This window comes from Etheostoma spectabile, chromosome 1 (assembly GCF_008692095.1).
Source record: "Etheostoma spectabile isolate EspeVRDwgs_2016 chromosome 1, UIUC_Espe_1.0, whole genome shotgun sequence".
Taxonomy (NCBI): domain Eukaryota; kingdom Metazoa; phylum Chordata; class Actinopteri; order Perciformes; family Percidae; genus Etheostoma; species Etheostoma spectabile.
Window position 1 is genome coordinate 30525023 of NC_045733.1, and position 17126 is coordinate 30542148.

Genomic DNA, 17126 nt, shown 5'->3' on the forward strand with positions numbered 1-17126 from the left:
TACAATACTTTTTTTTTTTTTTTTATTGATGTAGCTCTTTTTTACTTTACTGCCGTTAACAGTACATGGGGAAATACAATAGAAATTGGACAGTATTTACTCTATTTTTCATTTGATGCCTAAAGCTTTTTGTTCCTCCAGAAAAAGCTTGCAGAAAAACAGCCTCTTGTTCATGCAGCATCCCAAGGCCATTAATCTAAGACTGCATTGGTTTTATTTCAGCTTGAGGATAAATATAGTATCAAATGTGAAGCAGTTGCAAGTGTACCATACCTAAGTGCTGTGATAAGCTGCGTCTGCCATTCAAAATCCTGTGTTTACACAGTGATGTAGCGACAACTATCAGATGTTTTATGTCTCTGCCTTCCTTGACAGCAATTCATGTTTTAGTATGAATCATTGAGCGTCATATGTTTGAGAGTGCAGAGCTGCGTCACACGGCTCAAGAGTACACTCACTCTGAGGGGGCCAGGTGTCATCTGTGTATATTTTAGGGGGTAATGAAAGGGGCACACAGAATAATTTTCTCTGTGTGTCTCAGAGTGTAACCTGGTGGAAGGAGAGGACCATGTGGAGGTGAACGGAGAGATATTCCAGAAGCCTTTTGTTGAGAAGCCTGTCTGCGCTGAAGACCACAACGTCTACATCTACTACCCCACCTCAGCTGGTGGTGGCAGCCAGCGACTCTTCAGAAAGGTCCCTGCTTTGGCCATTGTGGCTTGTTTTTTCAGCCTATAAATCCAACACTTCTACAGTTAAGAAAAGTCAGTGGCAAGATGGGATGGAACGGGCATCTACAAAAAATGTCCTGTAACATCCTTAACTGTCAACACCACCTTCCCTTCCGAGGGAACACAGCAAATCTGACTGCAGTAGATGTGACAGAAAGGCCTAAAAGTTCTGTTAATCCATATCTCTAGTTATTTTCCTGTTTTCCGCTCCACAGTCCACACTAGTCGATTGTCAAACTCATACAATCCAATATCCCAAAATGAATCTTTTCACAAAAAAAAGAGTTGCCGTTGATATGTCCTTAGTAATGACTATGTAGTAACAGGTTGTAACCTGGCACCACAGTGGAGCCAGCAGAGCTACAAGAGTTCAAGAGCTATTGAGCATGTGCATAGGTAACTAAGCAACAGTGGGACTAGGTAACTTTAGACCTGCGGCTGCCGGCGTAAGGAATCACTGCACATGGGTAGGATCTTTTAATGATATTTTGAACATGTTAAGAGTCTAAAAACATGTTTAAAACTTGCCCTGTTTAAGCCTGTTGGGTGCTAACTCTAGCAGGAGGATAAAACGGTGTAGACGGCACCGATTGGTTTCGTTTTTCTTGCCACTGACAGCACTCCACATTTCCAAACAACAGAGCTACATGTTGAAATCGACAGGAATTCTCCTTTAATACTTGGTAATGTAACTAAAAAAGGAAAGTCGCTATTGGCTACTTTTGCACACAAAGTGATTAACAGTGACACACCATTAATCTCTCACACCATCTTTGGGCTTTGATATGACTTCTAGGAAAAAACTAGAAAAGTGTTAGAGTCTCAGGGGTGGTCTTGACATCTTTCATGTACACCTTCCTTTTATCTGTGTATTAATTAATATCAGCAGCTGCTAACCAACAGATCTTAAACACACCAGGCAGCAACCTGCACCACCTAATAGCTTGTCTTGTACATGAGTTTATGGCTATGCAGAGAAAGAGTGTAATCATAAATCGGGCAGGCTTTTGTTGGACATGGAGCTGCAACCTTTAATTCAGATTGGGATGGATTGTATAGAGACCATTCAGAGTGCACAGTTGCACTGGTGAAAGGCAGAATAACGTTTTTCACTCACTGTGGTTTGTGTAGATTGGGAGTCGGAGCAGTGTGTACTCGCCAGAGAGCAGCGTGAGGAAGACGGGCTCTTACATCTATGAAGAGTTCATGCCAACAGATGGCACAGATGTCAAGGTAGAGTACAGACTGGTTATTATAATCAAAGAAAACCACTGATTTTGGAAGCAAAAGTCACTTTTTACTTTCCCTGTTGGCATGTGGATTGGCATGAAACTGCCCTTTGCATCATCAGTACAAAAGATCAACAACTGTTTTCACTAAGTATTTGGTGCTTTGATAAAAAGAAGTTGAAGGTACAAGCCTATGAACATAAAACACCCAATCATCAAGCTTAGAATCTTGGTATGATTACAGTGTAGGCCACCATGCCAAAGTTAACGATAAATCTTAGGGTTGTTATTTTAACAACCCGGGCGGGCCATGTGTTTCTATGTAAAGTATCATCGTTAAAAGGTTGCTATTTAAAGGAAAAGTTGGAATAGTAATACAGAATAGAAAAAAACACTTCCCCTCCCAGTTCACAGCTCTCATTATGGTAATTTTTGTGTTATGGAACAGTCATTGTTTTTGTCAGTGAAACCCATAGGAGAAACTTTTAGATTAAGAGGGTGTCTGGTGGTTTTTAATGTGACCTCAGGTGTACACTGTGGGGCCTGACTATGCTCATGCTGAGGCCCGGAAGTCCCCTGCTCTGGACGGAAAGGTGGAGAGAGACAGCGAGGGCAAGGAGGTCCGCTACCCCGTCATGCTCTCTGCCATGGAGAAACTGGTGGCCCGTAAAGTCTGCCTAGCATTCAAGGTAAGCAAAGGCATTGTCTTGATTCTTTTTTAGGATCGAGTACTGAAACCCGCTGCCAATATGCCATTTAAGTGCACCTTGTAAACTCACGGTTTATTCTGGTGCTCCTTGGGAAGCTCAAGCTGCTGTTGTAGAGTACCCTTCTGCCATCTAGGGGTTATTGTTTTTGTAAAACAACAATTGACTGGTGAAATAAGTTATTGTTGCCATTTTAAATGTTCTTTAATGTTGCAGCTGTTGGTTCAGGCACCATTTAGGCACTGCATCATTTTAAAACTTCAAAACAAAGTTGTTTTAGCACCTGTATTGGAAAAAAACAACAACAACAATACCCAACCTAATCGTGGGGGTGCATTGCAGACACTGTTGCATCTCAACCTCAGTTAAAGAAAATGTCTTCTCCTCTCCTCTCTTTGCAGCAAACTGTGTGTGGCTTCGATCTTCTCAGAGCCAACGGACACTCCTATGTTTGTGATGTCAATGGTTTCAGTTTTGTGAAGAACTCAATGAAGTACTATGACGACTGTGCCAAGATCCTCGGGTACTTTTACATTTTTTTCTTATTCTTTTTCCACTGGAACATTTTCTCCTGATCTTGCTTTGATTATTTACTTGTTCAGGTTTGCTGATTTTATTTGTGTCTTAATGGCTCTTTAGGAACATCGTGATGCGTGAGCTTGCTCCCCAGTTTCAGATTCCTTGGTCCATCCCAACTGAAGCAGAGGACATCCCCATTGTTCCCACTACATCAGGGACCATGTGAGTCATAATACAGGGTTGGGATTTTTCTGGATTAACTCGAATTTTTCAGAATTTCCAGAATAAAAAAACATAACCCACTTGAATCATGTAGATCCTTTAAATTAAATATTTTTCTGTAGTCTGTGGAAGCTATGACTTCCTTCGTAAAAAAAACAATCTGCTAAAGCGTTGTTTGCTTCTATCCAATCAGATGTCGCTGTTGGCGAACTATCAAACTCTTTAGCCAACCGGATTGATTTGATAGTGCAACTTAGCAAATCTCCATAATAGAGACCACTGCACGATAACAAAACACTGTTGACAATCACCTAAATTTAGCTGTAGTTGTTCAGATTAACGAATGATTCAAGGTTTTAGAAAAAATTTAAAAATAAAATACGTCTGGCAGGGTTTTTGGCTTAATCCTTAGCATTTTTCATAAATCTACTCTTTTGATTTAAAGAATATTATCTTACAGGTTGCCAAAAAAATCATTTCAACTATAGCAAGTTTTGTCTTTAAGTTTTTTGGACGTTATCCATAGTCTAGTATCTATAGTTATAGAAATCGCATAGTTTTAAGTCCAAACCTTCAGTTTCTTGAGGGAGGACCCCCAAGTTTCCTTCCAAAAACATGTAAAAGCTTAATATTAAGCCCTATGTGAGGGACTAGATGTGTAGCAGGATTGCTTCTTGCAAGTTCCACAAGTAAAACAAACAAAGAGCAATATAATATATGAGAGTGTGATGATGTATAAACAATCAGGGAATGGTGGTATTTAGTTTGTGACACGGTTTGATGGAAACACTCCATATATTTACCTGTTTTTTGGACCTTTGCTAATCACATCCCTGGTAACAGCAGTCAAACTAGTTTAGCAGTATATTTGCAGAGCAGGGGTGTGGCGTAGAAGCATACATCACACTTTAGTGTATTGTTCTTGCAAATTGCACCAATCTTAATTGTCTTTTTCTAATTTATTAAGATTAAGGTTGTCTTCTCACAACATTTTGCACAGTTTAGGATTTAGGAAGGAACTGAATAACGTATTTGTAAAAAAAGTCATTCACAGTTGCAAGATTTTTTGTGTTGATTTATGGAAGTATATTCCATTTATGGCATGTTACTGTTGATTTTAACTTACTCTTGCACTCTTCAGGATGGAGCTTCGCTGTGTCATCGCTGTCATCCGACATGGTGACAGAACGCCCAAACAAAAGATGAAGATGGAAGTTCGCAACCCCATGTAGGTTATCTCTAGCTTATCTCTTTTTTTTTAGACCAATTAAAAGACCTTTTTGATTAATTTGAAGTTTTCCTTTGTTTCATCCAGGTTCTTTGATCTATTTGAAAAATATGGAGGATACAAAACGGGGAAATTAAAGCTGAAGAAGCCCAAACAACTGCAGGTAACAATAAATCCGAAAAAGGCATGGTGTAGGCTTTTACCTTGTAATACCTGACTCGTATATCTCCCAGCCTGTGTGTGATTGACTTTGTGTGTAAGCTTGTTACTCTAAACCTCAACAGGAGGTGCTGGACATCACACGGCAGTTGTTAGCAGAACTGGGACAGCACAATGACTGCGAGATAGAAGAGAAGAAGTCCAAACTAGAGCAACTGAAGACCGTTCTGGAAATGTGAGTGAAGTGAACTGGGTCACTTTATTCACCACTAATCCCTGATCTCATATTCTTTTAATTCAATTCTAGGTCATCTCAGAAAATTGTTTTCAACCATGATAGACTGCAAACATGAACTAGATTATTTCTAAACCATAATGGTTGTTTAGAGAACTTTGAAATTATGCAAGAAGTCCAGTGTTTGGTCAAGTATGATGTAAAATGATTAAGTTGATTTGGTATTATATTCATAGCCTCACTTTCTGAATCTCACCTTCTGTAGAGTTTCCTGAAAGTAATTTGGACAGAGATTCCTTTTGTCTTTAGCTTCCTGCTGTGCTCATTTTTAAAGGTCACCGTCTGCTATACACCCCTCCAAGAGCCGTTTTCTGTGGCTGTTAAGGTTTCAGTTCATGTCCTTTTAAACAGCCCCTACGCAGAAGGCAATTGTCCTTCTCAAACCTTTTAAATGCCCAACATTATTTTATTGCTGATAAAGGTACGGACACTTCTCGGGGATCAACAGAAAAGTGCAACTAACTTACCTGCCCCATGGGCAGCCCAAAACCTCAAGTGAGGAAGAAGGTAGGAAGATCTTGATGCCATTTTTCACCTCAAAATAGTATGTTGCCAAGCTCAGGCTGGCCAGAATAGTGAAGTCTGAGGCTTATCCACGGTCCTGTGGATTTGGTTTTCAGACACACGTAAAGAAGGTCCGTCTCTGCTGCTGGTGCTGAAATGGGGAGGAGAGCTGACTCCTGCTGGCAGAGTTCAGGCCGAGGAGCTGGGAAGGGCCTTCCGCTGTATGTACCCCGGGGGTCAAGGTGAGAGACACAACCGTGTTTTCATTCTGAAAGCAAACAGTATTTAATTGCTGTAGCTCTTATTTAAAATAATTCAAAAAATGCCCACCTGCTCGTCCAGGATCATATCCATATACTTTCAGTAATGGAATTTATCTTTGCTCAGAGTTGGTTAAAGAGGTGTTAAAACGTGTGTCAAAAGTGCCATTTCACTTGTGTGTTTATGTACCAAACACATGTTTCTTATAAATATTGTATTAATGGTTTACAGTCACATATAATCTATATCAACCTATAGTAAATCTGCAAAAGAAAAAACATATAAGGTAAGACATAAAAGTAAAAAACAACAACACAAAAAGGTTGTTTAGGCTCTTTTACCAAAGAACACAAGACATCAGGACAGAGCTGTTAACAAAGAAAAGGGACACTCCCCATCAGGGCCTGAAAGGAACACCCGCCCACCTGCCAAATGCGGGTACATTTTGCAATTGGCGGGCAACACTGTCCATCTACCTGCCACATTGGCAGGTAGCCAATGAGAATTGAGTGATACAGAAGCGTAACTATTGGTAAGCAGGGTACGCAGTTGCTTACGGCCCCCCTACTACAGCACGTAGTCTATCATGAATAGGATCATAGAGACATAGCAATTCCTGTTTTTCACCTTTTATGAGGCAAACAAAAACTGGCTGGTAAAAAGTGACAGTGGCTGATGTTAAAAAAAATTCTTTTCAGGCCCTGCTTCCCATTAAAGCACGGGGTGTTGTAACCCAGCTGCTGATGGGTCACAGAGTTCAGCTAGCGACCTTGTTGTTCAGACACTGTAGAGGTTTATGAGAAAAGAGATTGCAAGGTGGTGACATTATTGCAAACTACTCGTTAAGCATAAAAGTGCACGAGGCTTACAGTGACTTTTTAAGCAGCAAGGTCTGTGTATTCACTAAAGTTGTTGTTGGCACTGTTTTTGTAGGAGACTATGCTGGATTTCCAGGCTGTGGGTTACTGCGGTTACACAGCACCTACAGACACGACCTGAAGATATATGCATCTGACGAAGGCAGGGTGCAGATGACGGCCGCAGCTTTCGCAAAGGTGTGCAGTATTCCTGAAGGCTGGGTAAACCCAGATCGATCTCCCGGATCGTTGGTCTGATTGGTTGAAGAACTATCCAATTACGTACATTTGAACTATGCCCGTTGATCATGTCTCTTGTGCAGTAGAAAATACAAAGCAGACTCCCTAGACTAATGTTCAATCTTAATAGATTGAGCTTAGTCTGGTGATAGCCAGACTGGTATTCCAGTGCTCTAAGCTCTCCATACGTTTCTTTACTGTTGCTCTGTGTCATCGTGGATACACACAAAAAGGATTCAGTCCATGGCCAGTTCAAACCTTTGAATTTTTTTATAACCACCAAAATAAGGGGTTACCTATTTTATATACAATCACAGTTCAGTCCCCGGCAGGATGCATCTTGCTAAGGAGAGTGAAAAGCAGTGCTTGTCCCTCTGACATTACCACCAATGAGATGTCCCTAAGCAAGGCCATTAACACCAACTGCTCTTGTGGAGCTGCTCAGTGACCAGCAGATTAGACTGGTTGTACTAGTCAGCTTTATATTCATCTGGCCGTTCCTGAAAAAGAAAATTACAGGTGGGGAATCTTTGTTTACAGAAATGTCAACATCTGTGGGAGTCTAGAATTAATTAACAAAAAGTATAGTTAAAACAGGCTGGAATCAACAACCTAGTTGAATAGAAAGAAAGCAGCGCCACCTGCAAAATCTCAAATGACTTTAACAGAAAAGGGGAGAGATTCACAAAAGAAAGTAGGTGTTCTGAAAAAGAAAGCAACATTCTCCAAGATAGAAAGGACTGCTGAGTTATGTTCAAATGACTGAACCGTTAAACTAAACTGTGAAATATTATATTTATAAAGTGTAGAAATAACTTGTCAATGTGTCTTGACAAAGTCGTGTCACAAAATGTCATTGTGTTTGGTCTCCTTAGTCCCAGTACCACAGCTGATGCTAGTTGGGATTTTAGAGACATCAAAGTATCACCAACACTTGACAAATTATCAAATTACCACTTTGCATCAAAGATGTTACCAAAAACAAATCCCAGATTACTGTGTGTGTGCGTGTACACGTTTGCGCAGGGTTTGCTGGCTCTGGAGGGTGAGCTGACACCCATCCTGGTGCAGATGGTGAAGAGCGCCAACATGAACGGGCTGCTGGACAACGACAGCGACTCGCTGAGCAGCTGCCAGCACCGTGTCAAGGCCCGACTCCACGAGATCCTGCAGAGGGACAGGGACTTCACTGACGAGGACTTTGACAGGGTGATTAGCTAACTATGTTGAACACTCCCAGCTAAACGTTTGTCTGGTCTGTTTGGGCCTGAGCAGGAAAACAACCTTGACAAACACTGTTGGAAATTGCAAGACTTGTGTGCACTTTTGTACAGCCAGTGGTTTTTGCTCAGGAAGCACATGTGAGGTCATGTGTCATTACGTTTTTATGTGACTGTGTTTTCAAGAGCCTGGCTGGAGCATTTTCAACACACTACTGTTCAAGTGCAATCATTTACAGATTAACTGCAGCTAAGAGATCCGTCTGTTATTCACTGGGAGGCATGGAATGAGATTTACCTTTTTAAAAAGAGGTTATAATTTGACCTGGAACACAGCAAGCGAAGGACATTTGTTAATGCAACTAACTCTTGGGATTGCCACTAGTGTTGAACCAGAGCCTGATAGATGATATAAAAAAACTTGTTGATTTTCACACATTGGGTTTAAATACCTAGCTCGTTAATCTGCCATTAAGGCGCTCAACCACTGTTCTGTGGTAAAACGCAAGTGCTTAAAACTGAATTTTTAAATATGAATGTATTCTTGCTTCTCTACTTAACCTACAAAGGAAATTTTTGTTGGCAAAAGTTTCCCACAGTAATTGTTAGACTGAGGGGGTGATGTGTAGTGACAGGATGTTGGCTTTAAACCTGGGTACCTAATTGGCTGTGACCATATCTCTTTTGATCATTTAGAGGATTACTAACCTGTTATAATGGAAGCAGAATGGATTGTATTTCTTGAGCTAACTGTTTGCAGATTAATTATATCTTCATTTTGCCCTGTTAAATCAAATGACAAAGGTTTAGCAGCCTTGGGCTTTTGAGGTCTTTGTCATGTGAATGCACTCAGTATTAATTTGTTCTGTATAATTGGCTATTCAATAAAAGTCCTTTTGTGCTTTTTTCTCTTATGTGTGTGTGTGACAGCTGGCCCCGACCTGTAGTGCCTCTTTGGTGAACTCAATGAAGATAGTTGAGAACCCAGTGGCCACATGTGACCAGGTCTACGCCCTTATTCAGAGCCTTACCTCCCAGATCCGCAAAAGGATGGAGGACCCCAAGTCAGCTGGTGAGCCAAAATCCTCTTACTTGATCTCAAGGTTTTAAGCTTTTTATGTTTGACACACAACATTTCCGTTGCAATGAGAAAGTTGGATGACCCAAGATGTAAAAATAACATTTTCTCACTTCCCACTATTTCATTACCGTCACTATTATATACAGATATTTTGGTTTGATATTCACAGGTTTTAAGATTTGTATTTTTTGTCTCCACTTTAATAAGTAAACTGATTTCCTTTGTGGCCCTCAAAGCTGTGAAAAGGGATTTTTGAAAAAGTCTTTGCAGAATCAATATCACAATACTACGGAACTAATTTCTATCAAAGTCAAAGTGAGTTTGATTTCTTAGTACTACATGCAATGTCAAATGCCCTCTCACCAGACCTGCAGCTGTACCACAGTGAGACACTGGAGCTCATGCTGCAGCGCTGGTCCAAACTTGAGAGAGACTTCCGCATGAAGAACGGCCGCTACGACATTAGTAAAATACCTGACATTTATGACTGTGTGAAGTACGATGTGATCCACAATGCTACTCTGGGCCTGGAGGACACTCTGGAGCTGTTCAGACTGTCTCGAGCCTTGGCTGACATCGTAATCCCACAGGTGGGTGTGAGAGGGAGAGAGAGAGGTGTTACATTTCATTTCATTTTATTATTTATCTCCGACAATCAACAGTGTTACAAACAAAAAAATAAGTAAATTAAAACCACAAATAAAACACAAACAATCAGAATTTTACCAAAACCTACAGAAATATAACAGCTGGACCACTGCAAAGAAACATTATTAAGGATTGTTACAGTTTTTTGTTTCTAGCTACGCTTAGAGAACCAAGAGGAAAGCACAGTGGCTAGATTTAAAAATGAAGACTTTTAACTCAAACAAACAAACCTTTTGATTTCTTTCCATAAAAACTTGTCATTTACAAAGTCTTTCACAATTAAGAATCATAAACATGACACAGGAGAATGTGGTAACAATGCTGAAGCATAAATAAAAGGGGAAAAATTAAATATTTATTTACAGTTATAAGACCTGCCATTTGTTGAAGTGGTGATATATTTATACCCGAATATGATTACTCAATTAACGGTTTCTATTAGATATATCGGTGGACCGACATTATCGGCCGATATTGGGCATTTCCCAAACTATCGGGATCTGCATTTATTTATTTTTTAAAATATATGTAATTTTAAATAGAAAACCACGTTTTGATCGTTGGCTTTAAAGGACTTTAAGTTTCATATCTTAAGTTTGTATTTTTAGACAAACAATGATCTTATCATTCAAATATTTTGATATTCCTCTGTTCTGTTCTGTTCTGACAATAAAACTACTTATTATATTATTTTAGTGAGTACTCATAAATAACTACAAATAACTAATCGGTTTGTTTTGTAACGCTTTTCTGGATAAAAAAAAATAAATATCAGCCAATATATCGAAAAATCTGATTTTTAAATAACCAAATATTTGTAAAGGTATTGGCCTCAAAAATCCTTTATCGGTCGGGCTCTGGTTTCTATTTTCTGGGAAACAAGAAAATAACACCCACAACGTTTGGCCAATAACACATTGTTCTGTTTTTCGTTTTGCAGGAATATGGCATAAATAGAGTAGAGAAATTGGACATAGCATACGCCCACTGCCTCCCACTGGTCCGAAAGATCCAGCTTGACCTACAGAGGACCCACGAGGACGAGTCTGTCAACAAACTGCACCCTCTGTGAGTCAATTGAACTCAATACAAGGCTGTTTTTAGATGGGAAGACTTGATGCAAGTCTTTGGACTGACTGTTGACATTTTTTTGGGAGCATCTAGTACAGTGGTGTCTTGTTTGCAGGTACTCTCGCGGAGTGATGTCCCCTGGGCGCCATGTCAGGACACGCTTATATTTCACCAGTGAGAGTCACGTCCACTCCCTGCTCAGCATTTTCCGCTATGGAGGCTTGCTCAATGTAAGTAATATAATATCAATCCTACAGAACATTGACTGTTTCTCAGATGGGGGTGGAAGTTGAAACTGAGGTTTTTTGTGTGTTATTTGTGTGTTTGACAGGAGGAGAAGGACCAGCAGTGGAAGCGTGCCATGGATTACCTCAGTGCTGTCTCTGAACTCAATTACATGACTCAGATTGTCATTATGCTCTATGAAGACAACAATAAGGTAGTGTTTCTTTTCCAGTTCAGACACTTTATGTATCCCAATGTGCAATTCACTTGCAGCGCACCACTCCATTCAGTCAGTTCCAACGAACACTCACCAAACAATAGTGGTTGGCTACTCGCGTCGCACGCTATGGGACGTCATTTTTTTAACTATTTGTGCAGTTGCCTTGGCACATGGCCTCTATGACATTGTGTCATCCTGCAGGCACTTGCCTGTTTGTCCACATGTCTGACGTTTTTTAAGGAATAGACATACTTGACCCAAAAAGGACACTAGCTCTTCAATATTTAAATTCTAAAGGTTGAATATCTGAGATAATCTGAGATTTTGAAGCACCTACTACGTAAATCTGCCTGTTATTAGACTGGTACACCAATTATTAAGAACCAATCACTCAGATTTTTACCCTTGTGCACTTACTCCATTATCTGATAGTTTCTGATTTAAATCATAATTTTGCCAGCTTAAAGTGTACATCTAGGTATATTCAGACAACGTTCTTGTATGGCTACTTGCAAAATATAACAATTGAGAGAATTTTTGATATTCCTCAAAATATCAGAAAATGTATTTTTCAACGTAGGTATCCTTTTTGAGATAATATATCGAGTAATAACCTCTCCGTTGTTTCCCTCTGAAGGACATCTCCTCAGAGGAACGCTTCCACGTGGAGCTTCACTTCAGCCCCGGTGTCAAAGGCGTCGAGGAGGAGGAGAACGCACCAACCGGCTTTGGCTTCAGGCCCGCTTCTGCAGAGGTAGCCCGCCAGGTAGAATCCCAACCAAGCAATTTTGCCATGTTCGTGTTCTGCAGATAGCAGAATACTGTATTCTGTCTTCTTATTCCATTCAGAACGGGCAGAAACAGACCGACCCCGGCAGCCTGGAGGACCTCTCACGAGACGAGACCGACCGTGCCGTGCCGTTGTCTGAGCCAATCACCATTCAGAGGCGGTCCCCACTCATACGCAATCATAAGACTGGATCCATGGAGGTGATGCAGACTAATCCAATCAATCAGTTAATCAAGCAAATATTATTACAGTATATACGGTGTGTGTGTGTGTGTGTGTGTGTGTGTGTATATATATACAGATAGACATTAGTCATATAATACAGAGGCAGTAATGCATGATTTTATTACCTTCAAGATCGATTATTGTAATGCTCTCCTTTCTGGTCTCCCTAAAAAGAATATAGTTTATTTACAATTACTGTAAAACTCGGCTGCACATGTGTTGATTAGGACCAGAAAGAGTGCACACATTCCACCAATTTTAAAGTCTCTTCACTGGCTTCTTGTTTGCTTTAAAATGGATTTTTACGTTCATTTTATTAGTTCATAAAGCTCTTAATGCTCTATCTATTCATCATACTTGCTTTTAGCATATGAGTTATTTAACCCTAAAGTCAAAACAAACACCCACAGTGAGCCATCTTTCTGTTACTATGGTCCACACCTCTGGAACAGCCTTCCTAACTTTTTAGCCTGGTGTTTAATTTAGCTATGTTTATTTATCTATTTATGTCTTTTCATCGATGCATTTGAGCCTTTTTTACTTCTTGGTGTATGTTGGTATATACCTCGCTGTAAAATTATGAGATTTAAGACAGCATTTCCTCAGCTCTGGCTTTTTTATTTTTAGTGAATGCTGTTAATATTGAGTGTTTTATTCTGTGAAGCACTTTGTCTTACATTTTATATCTATGAGAACTGCTATACAAATAAGGTCTGATTAACGCAGACTAAGCCACCTAGTCTTTGAGGAAGCAGGCTCATTACTCCTACTTCTAAAATCAGTTTATTTATTAGAGTTAGTTTTATCCATGAAACCACTGTCAAACATTTAAACATTGGGCTGTTTAGCTGGTGTATTTGTTTATTTACTTATATAATCAGTGTGTTTTATCGACCCAGAGCTTCTCTTCTGTGGTTTTGGCCGCTCTTCTTGTTGAAGGTCATGCAAACTAGCAGCCAGCACTGGAGACTGTTGCATGATACCAAATACACTGCAGCTGCCCTGTTACCACTGACGTGTGTGTGTGTGTGTGTGTGTGTGTGTGTGTGTGTGTGTGTGTGTGTGTGTGTGTGTGTGTGTGTGTGTGTGTGTGTGTGTGTGTGTGTGTGTGTGTGTGTGTGTGTGTGTGTGTGTGTGTGTGTGTGTGTGTGTGTGTGTGTGTGTGTGTGTGTGTGTGTGTGTGTGTGTGTGTGTGTGTGTGTGTGTGTGGTCGCGTTATTTTCCACCAGGTTCTGTCAGAGACTTCATCCTCCAAAGTAGGCAGTTATCGCCTCTTTTCGTTATGCTCACGTCAATCTCCCGAGATGAAACAAAGTGGTTTAGGTAGGTGTCATAATGCACTGTTTCCATGGCAACTGTGTGTATCAATGACAGTGAAATGGTTCAGAGTGATGGGGTTGGGCAGGGCACTGGTAGAGAAAAATCCACCCAATCGTGCATTTCTGTGTCAACTTCGTTGTTTGGTGGTTAGTTTTCCTTATTCTTGTCTTACTGTCTTGTCAATGGTATGTGTAGAATGATATTAAGCACAAATACAGTCTCTGTATCTCTGATGTTTTTAACACAGCTGAGACTGAGATACGTTTTAGTGTCAGTCCTGCAGAATTAAAGAACAACCATGCTTTGTTGTTCAACAGTCATACAGAAAGGAATCTAATTATGTTGCTTTTGCCTCCAACTATTTCCTCTTTTTGTGTAACTCTTTTACGCTCTCTGTTTGGACATGCTAATATCCTTTTGGGAAATTTAGGAAGTGAAGATAACAAGGGAAAGTGGATAAACTAGGGTTGTCACGATTCGATTTGACTTTTTTTAGGTCACAATTCAATTCCATTTTGGATTTAAACATTCTTTTCAGCAGTGACACACAACAGTTTGAGTTTCTCAAAATTAACAAAGTGCAATTTAATGCACCATTAGTTTAACAAGATGCACATGGAGCACCATGGAGTTTCGTCGGAGCTCACATGCTTTACCTTAGTTGTGTGTTTACATGACTCACTCACGGGGAAGGCAACGTGTAGCCACCGCGGTGACTTCATGGAAGCAGAAGGATTTTAAAGTTCTGCTGTTTCTCCGTCATCACCGACTCCAACAGTGGCCGCAGTGACTGGCAAAGAGAAGCTGCAGGCTACCGCTAAGCTAACGTTACCCTGTGTCCTTAGCTGCATGCTACCAGCCGGTAAGCTACGCTGTTTTTTTTTTTTATCCGGATGTGCGCAAGAAGGCGGGGTTGGAAGTAGAAAAAAATACTTGGGGAATCGCCGATCCTGCTTTTGATTTTGATAGTTGAAATCAAAAGCTCATTTCAATCGATTGACACCCCCAGGATACACTTAATTACAAAATCGCACATAATGTGTGTAATGTGTCACAAGTTGATAATAAACTGAAAGTATTTTAGGGTTGATTTTTTTCCTTTTAGCCCCATTGCCCGACATCGTAGTGGCTAAACTTTAAACCGTTCTCCAGCCTCTTGTGCGGAGAGCAGATATGTTGGTACGAGATGCATGGTCTCCTTTGGGTCCTTGTGTCTGCCTGTCTCTTTTTCTCTGTTTTTCTGTCTCTTTTTCTCTCTTCCTGTCTCTCTCTGGATAGTTGTTTGATAACAGCATGATATGTAGTGGTGACTAACCCCACCCCCGCCCCCCTCGCAGGCTCTCAGTGTGCCGGGCTCTTCAGCACCACAGTCCTAGGTGGGTCCTCTAGCGCCCCTAACCTGCAGGACTACGCACGTGCACATCGCAAAAAATTCTCCACCGGCAGTCTGTCCTACAAAGACGGTACGTGTTTGAGACTGCGTTCCTTTACAAACCGGTACAGGGCAACAGCAGATCAGTGTCTTACACATTCCCTTTTAGACTTAAAATGTAAAATATTGTAAGTCTGACATCCTGAGTGATGCCCTGTGGGGAAACTGGGCACGTGAAACATTTTAAGGAAGATATATACTGTAGGTAGCTTTAGTACGACCAAGTATTGATTAAAGTAGTTAGAGAATGTGCAAAATGGCAGCAGTAAAACTTATTTCGACTGGAATAATATGTGCTCATTGAGAATTAAGAAGGAATAAACATCATGAATGCCCATTCGTGTATTTTATAGTTAAAGTAATTTCTGTATCTTTTAGATTCCATACTCATTCTAGCCACCAGAACCACTGGATTTTTCCATCTTCTTGTTTTGCTCCACACCACTTTTAGTAAAATTGGTGTATTTCTTTTTAGCACTTTGTATACATGCTGCCTCAAGCCAAATTTAGACTGTAATATGTGTGAAGACCATAACAGGAAATGTGGCTGCAAGTTTGAACATAGCACATTGATGAACAACGCGTTCATCAATTTCAGTTTCCAGATATACTCTATTTAGGTATAGTACAGTTCTGTAAATGTACGCTTGGAGTCAGGTTAATTTCTATTTTACATAGACTTTTATCTATGATTACGTTGTGTTCTTTTTGTCAACTGCAACATTAACCGTGCAGCGGAGATCACACATCAGCATTGAGTGTTTTTGAGAGCTTGTTAGTCTGAGATTTTAGTGAAAGCTTGATATTGTTTTCATTCTGAACGGCATACAGTTTGATTTCTTTTTTGTTTACAGAGCTACTGCATGTATAAAGCAACTACTCATCAGTACTTTACATGTCCGTTAACTGCCCCTCATTCTCAAAAATCATGATCTTCCCATGTTTTTTTGCATGGTCCATGACTTCCTATTGCAGTCTGGTTATATATGTATTAATGCAATAAGTTTTGACTCAATAGCAGAAGTCATACCGCTATTTTACATTCTCATTATCCACTCTTAACTTTTTCTTTTAATGAGCCCTCTGCTGATGGAGTTAAAAAGCTAGAGCTATGCACAAATATTATTCAAACCCTTTTTTGAATAATATATGTGAAAAGGAATGGTCAGTCATGTGTTCAAGGGATTACCGATGCACCAAAACATGGCCACCATGCTTGGCCCTGATTGTGTAGCTGATGTCTGTTTTCATGTCACCCAGTAGGTGTCACTGTGATATTACACAGACATACCGTCTCTCCTCAGCTGCCATCCCCGTGGTCGTCTCTCATGTAGCCTCGCTGTTGTCATCCATCTTGTTCCTCCTCCTTTTCAAGAATCAAAGGAAGCATTCTAGTCTTGATGCAGTCAAGCACTACCTGTGCTGATTCAGAGCATGCTCCTCCGTGAGTGTAGTGTTGGTGTCATTTTTTACATTTGTGTCCACGCTGAAGCATCTTATACCTGGTCAGGTTTGCCAGTTGGTATTTTTCATTGTTGCCTCTGTGTCTCAGTACATAACAGAGAGCATTTTAACTATTTAGTCGGATTGTTGTTAGTCTTGTCGTGGTCAGACCTCAAGCAGGGTCAGGGCTGAATATTTGGCTTGTTTTTTTCAAAGTGTTGTAGTCCCTGTTGTGTAATCCTCACCTCTTAAGTTCAGACATTCCATCTTACTTTGTCATCAGTAGATGTTTCATTCATGTGTTGCCCAACAGCCATCTTCAAACATCAAATATCTCTAACAGTAACTTCAGTTAGGGCTTCTAAACAAACTGGAACAGATAGTTTTGATTCTTAAACCACTTATTTGTTTAGGTGTTGGTTGATCTTTCCACTATCGAGTCCACATCAGAGAAGAACAGGGAAATGATCAAACGTGATTATACAAGTTATTGTGGCTC

At 40.3% G+C, this 17126-nt stretch overlaps 1 protein-coding gene across 10 annotated transcripts in view; it reads left to right on the forward strand.

Annotated features, from left to right (window-relative positions):
- The window catches only part of ppip5k1a (diphosphoinositol pentakisphosphate kinase 1a), a 43026-nt gene that overhangs the window by 9509 nt on the left and 16391 nt on the right, over positions 1-17126 (forward strand). For 4 of the 10 annotated variants that reach the window (XR_004331434.1, XM_032511999.1, XM_032511977.1 and 1 more), the window contains exons 6-26: positions 542-696; positions 1863-1964; positions 2488-2649; positions 3069-3190; positions 3307-3408; positions 4550-4636; positions 4724-4799; positions 4921-5030; positions 5512-5597; positions 5711-5836; positions 6789-6910; positions 7979-8161; positions 9103-9244; positions 9620-9843; positions 10842-10969; positions 11088-11202; positions 11304-11411; positions 12055-12183; positions 12267-12407; positions 13662-13755; positions 15090-15215. Coding sequence is in view for 9 of the 10 variants with exons in the window: in XM_032511999.1 (XP_032367890.1) it covers positions 542-696; positions 1863-1964; positions 2488-2649; positions 3069-3190; positions 3307-3408; positions 4550-4636; positions 4724-4799; positions 4921-5030; positions 5512-5597; positions 5711-5836; positions 6789-6910; positions 7979-8161; positions 9103-9244; positions 9620-9843; positions 10842-10969; positions 11088-11202; positions 11304-11411; positions 12055-12183; positions 12267-12407; positions 13662-13755; positions 15090-15215 (2640 nt within the window). In the remaining variant the exon portion in view is untranslated. The remainder of the gene's footprint in view (positions 1-541; positions 697-1862; positions 1965-2487; positions 2650-3068; positions 3191-3306; positions 3409-4549; positions 4637-4723; positions 4800-4920; positions 5031-5511; positions 5598-5710; positions 5837-6788; positions 6911-7978; positions 8162-9102; positions 9245-9619; positions 9844-10841; positions 10970-11087; positions 11203-11303; positions 11412-12054; positions 12184-12266; positions 12408-13661; positions 13756-15089; positions 15216-17126) is intronic. The other 6 variants (XM_032512021.1, XM_032511992.1, XM_032512041.1 and 3 more) reach the window with 3 other exon arrangements.